Genomic DNA, 16,339 nt, shown 5'->3' with positions numbered 1-16,339 from the left:
CCCAAACACCTCAAAACCCTAAATCTGGGACATTTTGGGACCATTCCGAGCACACCAAACCCCCCAAAACACCCCCCCAAAATCTTGAATTTTGGACCATTCCAGTCACACCAAACTCCTCAAACCCTCACAAATCTCCCCAAACCCGAAATTTGGGGCATTTTAGGGCCATTCCAAGCACTCCAAACACCTCAAAACCCCGAATTTGGGACATTTTGGGACCATTCCGACAAGAGCAAACCCCTCAAATCCCCTCAAAACCCAATTCTGAGGAATTTTGGGTCAATCTGGAGCAAAACAAAACCCTCAACCCCCGCCAAAACCCCAATTTTGGGGTATTTTGGGACCATTCAGAGCACACCAAACCCCCAGTTTTGGGCCATTTTAGGTCCATTCCGAGCACTCCAAATCCTGATTTCGGGACCAATCTGAGCACCCCAAACCCTCCAATTCTGGGTCATTTTCGCACCATTTTGGAGCACCCCAAACCCCAAACTCTGGGACCATTCGGAGCACCCCAAACTCTCCAATTTTTTGTCATTTTCAGCCCATCCTGCGCACCCCAAACCCCCCCAATTTTGGGACCATTTTGAGCACTCCAAACCCCCAGTTTTGGGACCATTTGAAGCACATTTGAAGCTCCTCAACAACTCGCCCAAACCACCCCAAACCCCAAACCCCAAACTTTGGGACCATTCCAAGCACCCCAAACCACCCAATTCTGGGTCATTTTCAAACCATCTGGAGCACCCCAAACCCTCAATTTTGGGTCATTTTCAGCCCATCCTGACCACCCCAAACCCCAAACTTTGGGACCATTCCGAGCACCCCAAAGTGCCCAATTCTGGGTCATTTTAGGACCATTCCGATCACCCCAAACCCCCCAATTTCAGAACCATTCTGAGCACCCCAAACTCTCCAATTATGTGTCATTTTTGGACCATCCCGAGCACCCCAAACCCCCCAATTTTGGGGCATTTTGGGACCATTCTGATCACCCCAAACCCCCGAATCTTGGGTCATTTTAGGACCATTTGGAGCACCCCAAACCCCCCAATTTTGTGCCATTTTCGCACCATTCAGAGCACCCCAAACCCCAAACTTTGGGACCATTCTGATCATCCCAAACCCCCCTATTTTGGGACAATTTCGAGCACCCCAAAGCCCCCAATTTTGGGGCATTTTGGGACCATTCTGATCACCCCAAACCCCCCAATTCTGGGTCATTTTCGGACCATCCCGAGCACCCATTTTTCTGCCATTTTCGCACCATCCCGAGCACCCCAAACCCCAAACTTTGGGACCATGCCGAGCATCCCAAACCCCAAACTTGGGGACCATCCCAAGCACCCCAAACCCCAAACTTTGGGACCATGCCGAGCACCCCAAACCCCAAACCTGGGGACCATCCCGAGCACCCCAAACCCCCAATTTCATGTCATTTTCAGCCCATCCCGAGCACCTCAAACCCCAAACCTGGGGACCATCCCGAGCACCCCAAACCCCCAATCTCATGCCATTTTCAGCCCATCCCTTGCACCCCAACCCCTCACCTTGAGCGGCCGCAGCGGCTCCATCCCCTCTCCGTCCTCTCCTCCCTTCTTGCCCCGGCCCCGGCCCCTTCCCCGCGGCCTCTTGGCTCCCTCGGGGAAGCCGGGCGGCTCCAGGGGCCGGATCCGGGGCCTGCCCCGCGGCCGGGGCGGCCCTTCCCGCTTGGGCTTGGTGGGTTTGCGGCCGCGCTTCTTGGGCGCCGCGGCGTGCGCGCCGGGGTGCGGGCAGAAGTCGATGTCGCCCATGGGCGTGAGCGGAGCGCGGCGGCAGCTGGAGATGAGGTCGGGCAGCAGGTCCGGGAGGCGCCGCGAGTTGAGGCGGATGTCGGCGGGCACGTCGGCTTTATCCTCGTCGTCCTCGAACTCGTACTCCTGCGCGTAGGTCTTCTTGGGCGGCGGGAAGGGGTCCCGCTTGCGGAGCAGGTGGAAGGAGGAGGTTTTGAGCAGCTTCTTGGGTTTGGAGGAGCAGAATAGAGGCGTGCTCAGAGGCGGAGGAGGGGGCTTGGGACCGCCGTCGCCCGTGCTCTGGATCAGACCCAGCGGCTCCGCGTTCACCGTGGAGGGCAGCTCGTGTTTGGGGGGCTCCAGCCCCAGCTGGGGGGGCTCCCCGGCGGTGCCTCCGTCCTGCGGGCAGAACGAGGGGTAGCTCTGCCCCATGTCGTACGGCGGGGGCGCCTTCATCCCCTCGGGCCGCGCCGCCTCCAGCCCGGCCGCGTTGGCGCTGCCTTCCTCCTCCTCCTCCTCGCTGGGCTTGGGGAAATCCTCGGGCGGGGGGCCCGAACATGTCCTCCATGCCGGGGAAGAAGCCGCGGTCCTCGTCCTGCAGCAGCGCGTCCGGGAAGCAGATGGACGTGAGGGGCACGAAGCGCCCCTTGCCCCCGGCGGGGCTGCCCCCTTCCGAAAACTGATCCTTGGCCTCGGGGGGCACGGCCGGGACCCCCCCCCTCGGGGTCCAGCAGGTGCCCGGGGGGTCCCTGGACCCCCGCGCTCTGCCCCAGGTGCGGCTCCAAACCCAGGGGGGGCTCCAAGAAGTCCTGGATCTCCTGGGGAGGGGGCAACACCTCCATGGAGTCGGGGGGGCAGCGGCGGCGGCGCCTGGGGGTCCAGGCCTTGCGAGCGCACCTGGTGCAGGTGGGCCTCGAGCAGCAGCTGCGGGGAGGGGGCGGCCGGAGGGGCCGGGGGCGCCGAGGGGGGCGCGGGGGGCGGCGGAGGGGGCGGCGGAGGGGGCGGCATGCGCTGCTGCTCCAGCAGGTGAACGTCCAGCGGCGCTCGGCCCTTGGGCCGCGGGTGCAGCTGGCTCTGCGTGTGCGTCAGCACCGAGGGCAGCAGCGACCCCCCCAATTCCGGCGAGGGGTCCAGCAGGAGGTTGTGGGGCTCCAGCGGGGGTCCCTCGCCCACCAGCCGCCCGTGCTCGGGGGTTTTGGGCAGGTACGAGTGCGGCGGGGGCGGCTGGCCCAGCTCCTTGCCCCCGGCCAGGTGCTCGGGCGGTTTCTTCATCTCGTACGAGTCCATGGCGGGCGGCGCTTGGTGGCCGTAGTGCACCACCGAGGTGGCCGCCACCTCGCCGCCGCCTGCTCCTCCGCTGGCCCCCCGGAATTCTTTGCCCCTCTCGGGCTTCTTCTTCTCCTTGAGCAGCGCCAGCTCCAGCGGCGCCTCCAGGTTGGAGTTGGGCCGGATGACGCTCTGCAGCTGGTACCGCTCCTCCTTGCCCAGCGCGCCGCCGTAGCCCCCCAAGGCTTTGGGGCGCTCCTCGCAGCCCCCCAGCCCCTCTCGCGGCGGGCTGGGCGCCTGCAGCAGGTGCTGGATCAGGAAATCCTCGTCCTCGCTGCGCTCCGCCGCCAGCAGCTCCGCCTCGCCCTTGGCCCCTTTGCCGAAACTGGGGGGCGCCCCCGGCGGGGCCGGGGGCTGCTGCCTCTCGAGTCCCCCGCCCGGGGCGGCGCCGTAGCCCTGCGGGGCCATGAAGGACGGCGAGAGCACGGAGCCCAGGTACTTCTGCGACTGCCCCGGCGAGGCCCCGCTCTGCGGCCGCGCCGCCGGCGGCGACTGCAGCGGGCGGATGATGGGCGAGGGGCTGGAGCCGCCCAGGCCGGCGTAGGGCAGCGGCGGCGGGCCGGGCATGGCGGGCGAGTGCCCGGTGGCGCTGTAGCTCAGCGAGGGGCTGGCCGTGGGCAGGCCCTGCGAGGGGGCGGGCGGCCCGTAGCCCCCCGGCTGCGCCCCCTCGGGCTGCACGCCGTAGGGCAGCGCCTGCAGCTGCTCGGGCGAGTAGGTGCCCGCGGCGCTGACGCAGGGCTGCAGCCCGCCTTGCTGCCCGCCCTGCCCCGTGCCCTGGTATCCGCCTCCTTTGCCCGCCATGTCCCCGGCCTGGCCCGCGCCAAACCCGCCCGAGGGCTGCGCCGTCCCTGCCAGGCTCTGGGGCGCGCCGGGGGCGTTGTAGCCGGGCGCTGCCCCCATGGCCAGCAGGCTCTGCGGCGGCTGGCCCGGCGAGTAGGCCGGCGACTGGCTGGCGATCACCGAGCTGGGCTTGGGCGTGCTGGGCGTGTAGCTGCTCTGGCACTTGGGCGTGTTGGTGGAGCGCGGCGGCTGCCGCGACGCCGAGTAACTCTTGGACTTGCCGCCGTTCCCGCCGGCCGCGCCGCCGTTGCCCGCGGCGCTGGCGCCGCCGGAGTAGCCCGGGGACTGGATGATGGGCCGGTAGCCCGGCTCGGGGCGCGGCGCCGCCGGGGCGGCTTTGGGCGGCTGCTGCGAGCCCTCGGAGCTGGCCGGGGACTGCTCGCCCAGCGGGCTGCAGGACAGCGGCGCGCGGTGCGCCGGCACCTGCTGGTACGAGCCGCCGCAGCTCAGGTAGTGCTGCAGCCCCGGCGCCGGCGGCAGCTGCGGCTGGGCCGCGCCCGGCCGCTGGTAGTGCTTGATGACGCTGTCCTGCCGCGATATGGCGCGCTCGCCGCCGCCCGCCGCGTTGGCGCCGCCGAACACCGGAGCGTTGTAGAGCTGAGGCGGCTGCTCGGCCGCCGCCAGCAGGTTGAACTGCGACGAGCTGGGAGCCGGCCGGTACGGCGGCGTCTGCGCCGGCAGCGCCGAGCCCAGCACGGCCGAGCCCAGGCGGTCGAAGCCCAGCGAGGAGGGCACGGCGGGCTGCGCGGGCTTGATGTGCAGCAGGGGATCGTGCGGGGACAGCAGCCCGTTGGAGCCGGGGCTGAAGGCGGCCTCGGGCAGGCTCAGCGGGGACCCCACCGGGAAGCTGCGGCCGCCGAACGACGCCGGGTGCTGGTAGGGACCCAGCGCCGACGAGGACGGGAAGGTGCCCGAGCCGGGCAGGGCGCCCGAGATGAAGAGTTCGGCTGGAGCTGGAGTGTGCATGGCTGGGGAGGGGGAGAATCGGGGTTAGAGAGGGGGGAGAGGGGCTGGGGGGACCCTGGGATACGTGGGGACCCCATTTGCGGAGGGGGAGACTCCATTTGGATGGCTAGGGGGCACCCAAGTACACGTGGGGACCCCATTTGGGGAGGTGGGGGGAACCCTGGGACGTGTGGAGAACCCATTTGGGTATGGGGGGACCCCATTTAGCTGGGTGGGGGGCACCCTGGGACATGCAGGGACCCTATTTGGGGAGGGGGAGACTCCATTTGGATGGGTAGGGGGCACCCTGGGACACGTGGGGACCCCATTTAAGGAAGGGGGGGGACCCTGGGATATGTGGGGACCCCATTTGGGGAGGGGGTGACAGCCCCAGGGGGAGTGGGGGCACCCTGGGACCCCATTTTGGTGGGTGGGGTGACACCCAGGTACACGTGGGGACCCAATTTGGGAGGGTGGGGGGCACCCTGGGACACGTGGGGACCCCATTTAAGGAAGGGGAGAGACCCTCGGGTGAGTGGGGGGGACCCTGGGATATGTGGGGACCCCATTTGGGGAGGGGGTGACAGCCCCGGGGGGAGTGGGGACAACCTGGGACAACTGGGGACCCCATCTGAGGAGGGGGGAACACCCTGGGACATGTGGGGACACCATTTGGGTATGGGGGGACCCCATTTTGGTGGGTGGGGGGACACCCAGGTACACGTGGAGACCCCATTTGGGTGGGTGGGGGACACCCTGGGACATGTGGGGACCCCATTTGGGGTAAATGGGGACCCCCAAGTGCAGAACAAACCCCCAGTAGAAAATAAAATAAAATAAAATAAAATAAAATAAAATAAAATAATAAAATAAAATAAAATAAAATAAAATAAAATCCCTCCCCAAAACCAAAGCAACATAAAGACCCCCTCCCCAAAAAAAAAGCCCCTCCCCAGACCCACCAGTCCGCAAGGAGGGCACGTGGAACTGAGACCCCCTACCCCAATAAAACCCCCCAAAACGAAGCCCCCAGACCCACCAGGGCATGGAATTAGGACCCCTCCCCCCAATAAAAGGCCGCCAAACGAAGCCCCCAGACCCACCAGTCTGCCAGGAGGAGGTGTGAAACTGAGACCACCCCCCCAAAAGAAGCCCCCAGACCCACCAGGGCATGGAATTAGGATTCCTGGTCCCAATAGAAGCCCCCAACTGAAGCCCCCAGACCCACCGGTCTGCCAGGAGGGGATGCAGAACTGAGACCACCCCCCATAAACCCTCCCAATAAGAGCCCCCAGACCCACAGTTTCCCAATAAAAGCCCCCAGACCCACCAGTCTGCCAGGAGGGGGTGCAGAACTGAGACCACCCCCCATAAACCCCCCCAATAAGAGCCCCCAGACCCACAGTTTCCCAACCGAAGCCCCCAGACCCACCGGTCTGCCAGGAGGGCGTGCGGAACTGGGAGAGCAGGGACGAGGCCGAGGGTCCGGGCTGGGGTCCCCGCGACTCCAGCGCTGAGATCAGGTTCATGACGGAGGCGTCGGGGGCGGCGCCCCCCGCGTGGTGCAGCCCCGTCTCGAAGAGCCCCGAGAGACCTGGGGGGGACACGGGGACACCTTGGGGACACGGGGACAGCTTGGGGACACCTTGGGGACACCCTGGGGACAGTTTGGGGTGACCCCGCGTGGTGCAGCCCCGTCTCGAAGAGCCCCGAGAGACCTGGGGGGGACACGGGGACAGCTTGGGGACACGGGGACAGCTTGGGGACACCTTGGGGACACCCTGGGGACAGTGTGGGGTGACCCCGCGTGGTGCAGCCCCGTCTCGAAGAGCCCCGAGAGACCTGGGGGGGACACGGGGACACCTTGGGGACACGGGGACAGCTTGGGGACAGCTTGGGGACACCATGGGGACAGCTTGGGGACACCCTGAGACAGCTTGGGGACACCTTGGGGTGACCCCGTGTGGTGCAGCCCTGTCTCAAAGAGCCCCGAGAGACCTGGGGACACCGGGACAGCTTGGGGACAGCTCGGGGACACCTTGGGGACACCCTGGAGTAGAGCCCTGACAGCCCTGGGGACATGGGAACAACTTGGGGACAGCTTGGGGACAGTTTGGGGACAGTTTGGGGTGACCCCGTGTGGTGCAGCCCCGTCTCAAAGAGTCCCGAGAGACCTGGGGGGGACATGGGGACACCTTGGGGACAGCTCAGGGACACCCTGGGATAGAGCCCTGACAGCCCTGGGGACATGGGGACAGCTTGGGGACAGCTCAGGGACAAAGGGGGAAATGTGAGGGGAAAAAGGGGGGAAATGTGAGGGGAAAAAGGAGGGAAATGTGAGGGGAAATGTGAGGGGAAAAAGGGGGGAAATGTGAGGGGAAAAAGGAGGGAAATGTGAGGGGAAATGTGAGGGGAAAAAGGGGGAAATGTGACGGGAGAAAAGAGCGGGAAACGTGAGGGGAAAATGGGAGGAAAATGAGACAACAAAGCAAAAAGAAATGTAAAGGGAAAAATTGGTGGGAAATGTTAGGGGGAAAAGAGTGAAAAATGTGAGAGGCAAAGAGTGAGAAATGTGAGAGGCAAAGAGTGAGAAATGTGAGGGAAAAATGAGTGGGAAATGTGAAGGGAGGAAAGGGAGGGAAACGTGAGGGGGGAAAAGGGCGGGAAATGTGAGGGGAAAAAGGTGAAAAATGGAAGGCAAAAATGGAAGTAAATTTGAGGGGAAAGGATGGGAAATGAGAGGAAGAAAAGTTATAAAAAAAAGGGGAGAAAAGGGTGGAAATGTGAGGGGAAAAAGGAGGGAAATGTGAGGGGAAATGTGAGGGGAAAAAGGGGGAAATGTGAGGGGAGAAAAGAGCGGGAAACGTGAGGGGAAAATGGGAGGAAAATGAGACAACAAAGCAAAAAGAAATGTAAAGGGAGAAATTGGTGGGAAATGTTAGGGGGAAAAGAGTGAAAAATGTGAGAGGCAAAGAGTGAGAAATGTGAGGGAAAAATGAGTGGGAAATGTGAAGGGAGGAAAGGGAGGGAAACGTGAGGGGGGAAAAGGGCGGGAAATGTGAGGGGAAAAAGGTGAAAAATGGAAGGCAAAAATGGAAGTAAATTTGAGGGGAAAGGATGGGAAATGAGAAAGAAAAAAGTTATAAAAAAAGGGGAGAAAAGGGTGGAAATGTGAGGGGAAAAGGGGAGGGAAATGTGAGTGAATAAAATGGTGGGGGTCGTGAGGGGAGAAAAGAGTGAGAAATGTGAGGGGAAAAAGGGCAGGAAATGGAAGACAAAAAGGAAAGTAAACTTGAGTGAAAAGGATGGGAAATGAGAGGAAGAAAAGTTATGAAACAAGAGGAGAAAAGGTGGGAAATGTGAGGGGAAAAAAGGGGGGAAATCTGAGGGAAAAAATGGCGGGAAAGGTGGGGGGGGGGAAGGGCGGGAAACGTGAGGGGAAATTGGGTGGGAAATGAAACAATGAAGCAAAAAGAAATGAAAAGGGAAAAATTGGTAGGAAATATTAGAGGAAAAATAGTGAGAGATGTGAGAGGCAAAGACTGAGAAATGTGAGGGAAAAATGAGTAGGAAATGTGAGGGGAGGAAAGGGAGGGAAACGTGAGGGGAAAAAGGCCATAAATGGAAGGCAAAAAGGAAAATAAATTTGAGGGAAAAAGATGGGAAATCAGAGGATGAAAAGCTAGGAAACCAGGGGAGAAAAGGGTGGAAATGGGCGGGAAACGTGAGGGGAGAAACATGAAGAGAAAAATGGCGGGAAACGTGAGGGGACAATGTTCCAGGGTGACACAGTGTTGGAGTCAAGGTGACAAGGTGACACAGGGACCTGAGGTCATGGTGTTACGTGGTCAGGGTGACAATAGGTGGGTGATGGGGGGTGACAATAGTGACAGGAGGTGACAAAGGGTGACACAAGGTGACAGTAGGTGACATGGGGAGAAAAGAGCTGACAGAAGGTGACAGTGGGTGACAAAAGGTGACAGCAGCTGACAGCAGGTGACAGAGGTGACAGAAGCTGATAATAGGTGGCAGAAGGTGACAGAAAATGACAGAAGGTGATAGGAGGTGACAGGAAGTGACAGAAGATAACAAAAGGTGACAGTAGGCGAGAATAGGTGACAATAGCTGACAATAGGTGAGAGTAGGTGAGAGTAGGTGAGAGAACCTGACAGTAGGTAACAGCAGGTGACAATTGATGACAGAAAGTGACAGAAGGTGACACAGGTGACAGAGGGTGACAGAAGGTGACAGTAGATAACAGCAGGTGACAACTGGTGACAGTGGGTGACAGTAGATGACAGAGGTGACAGAAGATAACAAAAGATGACAGTAGACGAGAATAGGTGACGATAGGTGACAGCAGGTGACAGAGAGTGACAGAGGTGACGGGAGGTGATAGAGGGTGGCAGTAGGTGACAATGGTGACAGAGGGAACAACAGATGACAGTAGATGACAGAAGGTGATAGAAGGTAACAAAAGGTGACAGCAGGTGACAGCAGGTGACAATTGGTGACAGAGATGACAGTAGGTAACAGAAGCTGACAGCAGGTGACACCAGGTGACAGAGGTGACAGTGGGTGACAGTAGGTGACAATGGGTGACACACAGGTGACAATGGGTGACAATTGGTGCCAGCAGGTGGCACACAGGTGACAATGGGTGACAATTGGTGACAATAGGTGACACACAGGTGACAATGGGTGACAGCGGGTGACAACGGGTGACACCCAGGTGACAACAGGTGACACCAGGTGACAGCCAGGTGACAATAGGTGACACCAGGTCACACACAGATGACAATGGGTGACAGCAGGTGACACACAGGTGACAGTGGGTGACAGCAGGTGACAATCGGTCGGTACCTGGCGGGTGGTGGTTGGCCGCATAGCCCTGCAGCGGGTGGGGCGCTCCGTACGGCTGCCGGTGCAGCAGGTCGGGGTCGGGGTGGGACCCCCGCGAGCCCCCGTACACCAGGCTGGGACAGACAGACGGACAGGTGTGTCACACGGCATATGGGACTGTCACATCCCCCCCAAGCCCCGTACACCAGGCTGGGACAGACAGACGGACAGGTGTGTCACACGGCATATGGGACTGTCACATCCCCCCCAAGCCCCGTACACCAGGCTGGGACAGACAGACAGACAGACAGCTGTGTCACACAGACTGTCACACCCTCAGCATCACACCAGGCTGGGACAGACAGACTGACAGACAGGTGTGACTGCCACCACCCCACAACACTGTGACAGGTGTGACACAGGTGTGAGCCCCACGGGTGTGTGACAGGTGTGAGACAGGTGTGACACAAGTGTGAGCCCCACACAGGTCTGGCAGGTGTGACACAGGTGTGAGACAGGTGTGAGCCCCACGGGTGTATGACAGGTGTGAGACAGGTGTGACACAGGTGTGAGCCCCACACAGGTCTGGCAGGTGTGACACAGGTGTGTGGCCTGTGTACAGCTGTGACACCCATACACGTGCGGCAGACAGTGACACACAGGTGTGGCACACCCATACATAGGTGTGACACTGACACACGGGTGTGACACACCTACACGGGTGTGACACTGACACACAAGTGTGACACACCCACACGGGTGTGACACTGACACATGGGTGTGACACTGATACACAGGTGTGACACACCCACATGGGTGTGACACTGACACACAGGTGTAACACACCCATACACAGGTGTGACACTGACACATGGGTGTGACACACCCATACATAGGTGTGACACTGACACACGGGTGTGACACTGACACACAGGTGTAACACACCCATACACAGGTGTGACACTGACACACGGGTGTGACACACCCATACATAGGTGTGACACTGACACACAGGTGTAACACTCACACAGGTGTGACACTGACACACGGGTGTGACACAGGCACACACAGGTGCGACACACCCACACACAGGTGTGACACAAGTACAGGTGTGCCAGACACACACACAGGTGTGACACCCCAAGTCCCAGAGCACCCCAAGTCCTGCTGCACCCCAGAACCCGGTACAGCAGGATCCCAGCACCCCAAATCCCGGAGCACCCCAAATCCTGGAGCACCCCAAATCCTGCTGGAGCAGGATCCCAGCACCCCAAATCCTGGAGCACCCCAAATCCTGGAGCAGGATCCCAGCACCCCAAATCCTGGAGCACCCCAAATCCTGGAGCAGGACCCCAGCACCCCAATCCTGGAGCACCCCAAATCCTGGAGCACCCCAAATCCTGGAGCGGGATCCCAGCACCCCAAATCCCGGAGCACCCCAAATCCTGGAGCGGGATCCCAGCACCCCAATCCTGGAGCACCCCAATCCTGGAGCGGGATCCCAGCACCCCAAATCCTGGAGCACCCCAATCCTGGAGCGGGATCCCAGCACCCCAAATCCTGGAGCACCCCAAATCCTGGAGCACCCCAATCCTGGAGCGGGATCCCAGCACCCCAAATCCTGGAGCACCCCAAATCCTGGAGCGGGATCCCAGCACCCCAATCCTGGAGCACCCCAATCCTGGAGCGGGATCCCAGCACCCCAACCCTCATGCAGCCGTGTGACGCCCCCAGGACCCCAAATCCCAGCGCTGCCATCCCCAGCACCCCAAAATCCCCGAGCCCTGGGACTGCGGCAGCCGTGGCGTCCGAGGAGCCCAAACCCCTCAGCACCCCAAAAACTCCTGCCGCAATGGGACAACAGCACCCCAATACTCCAGCAACACCCCAAATCTCAGCACACCCCAAATCGGGGTGTAACAGCACGCCGGCACCCCAATGCTTCAGAGACGCTCCAAACCCTGAGCATGCCAAATCCCTCTGCACCCCGATATTCCAGGGACACCCCAAATCTCAGGACGCTCCGCATCTCTGCACGTCCCCAAGTGCCAGCGCACCCCAATTCCTGCAAGGGGATCGCAGCACCCCAACGTTCCTGGGACACCCCAAATGCCAGCGCACCCCAAATCCCAGCGCACCCCGAGTGTGAGCACCCCAAATCCCAGCGCACCCCGAGTGTGAGCACCCCAAATCCCAGTGCCGTGGCATCCCCACAGAACACAAACCACAGCGCACCCCAAATCCCAGCGCACCCCAATTCCTGCAAGGGGATCGCAGCACCCCAACACCCCTGGGACACCCCAAATCCCAGCGCACCCCGAGTGTGAGCACCCCAAATCCCAGTGCCGTGGCATCCCCACAGAACACAAACCACAGCGCACCCCAAATCCCTCAGCACCCCAAATCCCTCAGCACCCCAAATCCCTCAACACCCCAAGTGTGAGCACCCCAAATCCCAGCGCACCCCAAATCCCAGCGTCACGGGACCCCCACAGAACACAAATCCCAGCGCACCCCAAATCCCAGCGCACCCCAATTCCTGCAAGGGGATCGCAGCACCCCAACGTTCCTGGGACACCCCAAATGCCAGCGCACCCCAAATCCCAGCGCACCCCAAATCCCAGCGCACCCCAATTCCTGCAAGGGGATCGCAGCACCCCAACGTTCCTGGGACACCCCAAATGCCAGCGCACCCCAAATCCCAGCGCACCCCGAGTGTGAGCACCCCAAATCCCAGTGCAATGGGATCCCCGCAGAACACAAATCCCAGCGCACCCCAAATCCCAGCGCACCCCAAATCCCTCAGCACCCGAAGTGTGAGCACCCCAAATCCCAGCGCACCCCAAATCCCTCAGCACCCCAAATCCCTCAGCACCCCAAATCCCTCAACACCCCAAGTGTGAGCACCCCAAATCCCAGTGCACCCCAAATCCCTCAGCACCCCAAATCCCAGCATCATGGGATCCCCGCAGAACACAAATCACAGTGCACCCCAAATCCCAGCGCACCCCAAATCCCAGCGTCACAGGACCCCCACAGAACACAAATCACAGCGCACCCCAAATCCCAGCGCACCCCAAATCCCAGCGCACCCCAATTCCTGCAAGGGGATCGCAGCACCCCAACACCCCTGGGACACCCCAAATGCCGGCGCACCCCAATTCCTGCTGTAGCGGTATCGCAGCACCCCAACACACCTCAGCACCCCAAATCCCAGCACGACGGGATCCCTGCACCCCACATGCCGGTGTGACACCCCAAATCCCAGTGGAACAGCATCGCAAGACCCCAGCCCACCTGAGACACCCCAAATCCTGGTGTAGTGGGAGCCTGTCACCCCAAACTCTGGCGTAATGGGATCACAGCACTCCAGTACTGCTGGGACACCCCAAATCCCAGAGCACCCCGATCCCAGAGCACCTCAAATCCCAGAGCACCCCAAATCCCAGAGCCCCTCAAATCCCAGAGCACCCCAAAACTTGATACAACAGGACCCCCAGCACCCCAAATCCTGAAGGACCCCAAATCCTGCTACAATGAGATCCCAGCACCCCCAATCCTGGAGCACCCCAAATCCCATTGCACCCCAAATCCCACTGCACCCCAAATCCTGCTACAATGAAATCCCAGCACCCCAAATCCTGGAGCACCCCAAATTCTTCTGAGCCTCAAATCCTGGAGCACCCCAATCCCGGAGCACCCCAAATCCTGCTACAATGAAATCCCAGCACCCCAATCCTGGAGCACCCCAAATCCTGGAGCGGGATCCCATCACCCCAATTCTGGAGCACCCCAAATCCTGGAGTGGGATCCCAGCACCCCAAATCCTGCAGCACCCCAAATTCTGGTGTAGTGGGAGCCTGTCACCCCAAACTCCTGTGTAATGGGATCACAGCACCCCAATATTGCTGGGACACCCCAAATCCCGGAGCACCCCAAACCCCAGAGTAATGGGACCCCGCGCCCCAAATCCTGGAGTAACGGGATCACAGCATCCCAAACCTCCTGCACCCCAAATCCCAGTGTAACGGGACCCCCCTCGCCCCAAATCCCTCAGCACCCCAAATCCCGGTGTAAGGGGATCACAGCATCCCAACCCTCCTGCACCCCAAATCCCAGCACCCCCCAAATCCCGGTGCAATGGGACCCCCCACCCCAAATCCCAGCACACCCCAAATCCCGGTGTCATGGGATTGCAGGACCCCGATACTGCTGGGACACCCCAAATCCCTCAGCGCCCCAAATCCTGGAGTAACGGGATCCCAGCACCCCAACACTGCTGGGACACCCCAAATCCCGGTGCAATGGGATCCCCTCACCCCAAATCCCAGCACGCCCCAAATCCCGGTGCAATGGGATTGCAGGACCCCGATACTGCTGGGACACCCCAAATCCCTCAGTGCCCCAAATCCCAGATTAACGGGGTCTCAGCACCCCAATATTGCTGGGACACCCCGAACCCCTCCTCACCCCAAATCCCAGTGTAACGGGACCCCCTCACCCCAAATCCCGGTGTAGCGGGATCACAGCATCCCAAACCTCCTGCACCCCAAATCCCATCACCCCCCAAATCCCGGTGCAATGGGACCCCCCACCCCAAATCCCAGCACACCCCAAATCCCGGTGTAACGGGAATGCAGGACCCCAATGCTGCTGGGACACCCCAAATCCCTCAGCGCCCCAAATCCCGGAGTAACGGGACCCCCACACTCCAAATCCCATCACCCCCCAAATCCCGGTGCAATGGGATCCCCTCACCCCAAATCCCAGCACACCCCAAATCCCGGTGCAATGGGACCCCCCACCCCAAATCCCAGCACACCCCAAATCCCGGTGCAATGGGATCCCCTCACCCCAAATCCCAGCACACCCCAAATCCCGGTGTAATGGGATTGCACGACCCCGATACTGCTGGGACACCCCAAATCCCTCAGCGCCCCAAATCCCAGATTAACGGGGTCTCAGCACCCCAATATTGCTGGGACACCCCGAACCCCTCCTCACCCCAAATCCCAGTGTAACGGGACCCCCTCACCCCAAATCCCGGTGTAGCGGGATCACAGCATCCCAAACCTCCTGCACCCCAAATCCCATCACCCCCTAAATCCCGGTGCAATGGGATCCCCCCCACCCCAAATCCCAGCACACCCCAAACCCCGCTGTAACGGGACTCCCGCACCCCAAATCCCTCTGCACCCCAAATCCCAGCACGCTCCAAATCCCTCAGCACCCTGAATCCCATCACCCCCAAACCCCAGTGTAACAGGACCCCCTCACCCCAAATCCCATCACCCCCCAAATCCGGTGCAATGGGACCCCCCACCCCAAATCCCAGCACACCCCAAATCCCGGTGCAATGGGATTACAGAACCACAATACTGCTGGGACACCCCAAATCCCTCAGCGCCCCAAATCCTGGTGTAATGGGACCTCCTCACCCCAAACCCCCCTCAGCCCAAATTCCTCTGCACCCCAAATCCCAGCACATCCCAAATCCCGGTGTAACGGGAACACAGCACCCCAACCCTCCTGCACCCCAAATCCCATCACTCCCCAAGTCCCGGTGCAATGGGATCCCCCACCCCAAATCCTCAGCCCCCCAAATCCCAGCGCATCCCAAATTCCGGAGTAACGGGACCCTGCACCCCAAATCCCTCAGCACCCCAAATCCAGCACATCCCCAATCCCGGTGTAACGGGAACTCTGCACCCCAAATCCCTCAGCACCCCAAATCTCAGCACATCCCCAATCCCGGTGTAACGGGAACCCCTCACGCCAAATCCCTCAGCACCCCAAACCCCGGAGTAACGGGACCCTGCACCCCAAATCTCAGCACATCCCAAAGCCCGGTGTAACGAGACCCCTCCTCACCCCAAATTCCTCTGCACCCCAAATCCTACACATCCCAAATCCCGGTGTAACGGGACCCTGCACCCCAAATCGCGGTGTAAGGGACCCCCTCACCCCAAATTCCTCTGCACCCCAAACCCCCCTCACCCCAAACCCCGGAGTAACGGGACCCTGCACCCCAAATCCCAGCACATCCCCAATCCCGGAGTAACGGGACCCTGCACCCCAAATCCCAGCACATCCCCAATCCCGGTGTAACGGGACCCTGCACCCCAAATCCCAGCACATCCCCAATCCCGGTGTAACGGGACCCTGCACCCCAAATCCATCACATCCCAAACTTCCCCTCACCCCAAATCCCCCCTCACCCCCATCCCCCTCCCCCCCCCCCCACTGCGCGCCCCCTTCCTCCCCCCCCTCCCCTCCCGCTCCCCCCGGGGCTCACCTGGCCTTGGCCGAGCGCTCGTAGCTCCAGCCGGGCCCGGCGCTGAGCGGGTCCCCGAACCCGGCGGCCGGGTAGTTCCTGTCCATGGGGGCGGCGCCCCCGGGGCCGGGCGGGGGTCGAGGGCCGGGGGGGCCGGGGGGCGGCCGGGCGGGGGGCGCCTCACGGAGCCGCCATGATGGAGCGGGCCGCGCGCCGCCGCTTCCTCCCACACTGCACCGCGCGGGGCCCGAGCGGGGCCGCGCGCCGGCGGGAGCGCGGCGGGAGGGGGCGGGCCGGCGCCGCCCAATGGGGGGAGAGGGGCGGGGTCGGCGTTTTG

General features: G+C 61.3%; 1 protein-coding gene across 1 annotated transcript in view; it reads right to left on the bottom strand.

The window, feature by feature from the left end:
* Positions 1-16,118, bottom strand: part of PRR12 (proline rich 12) — a gene marked incomplete at its 3' end in the record, with an annotated part of 37,469 nt that extends 21,351 nt beyond the window's left edge. The window contains 7 exon segments of the mRNA XM_054295414.1: positions 1,554-2,225; positions 2,257-2,488; positions 2,490-2,593; positions 2,736-4,909; positions 6,319-6,480; positions 9,750-9,862; positions 16,024-16,118. Coding sequence (XP_054151389.1) covers positions 1,554-2,225; positions 2,257-2,488; positions 2,490-2,593; positions 2,736-4,909; positions 6,319-6,480; positions 9,750-9,862; positions 16,024-16,109 — 3,543 coding nt within the window.
* Between the last annotated feature and the right edge of the window lie 221 nt (positions 16,119-16,339).

Source organism: Melozone crissalis, unplaced genomic scaffold, assembly GCF_028551555.1.
Source record: "Melozone crissalis strain CALT ecotype California unplaced genomic scaffold, PUWL_Pcris_2 ptg000712l_1, whole genome shotgun sequence".
Lineage (NCBI taxonomy): Eukaryota > Metazoa > Chordata > Aves > Passeriformes > Passerellidae > Melozone > Melozone crissalis.
This window is presented reverse-complemented; position numbering and strand designations above follow the sequence as displayed.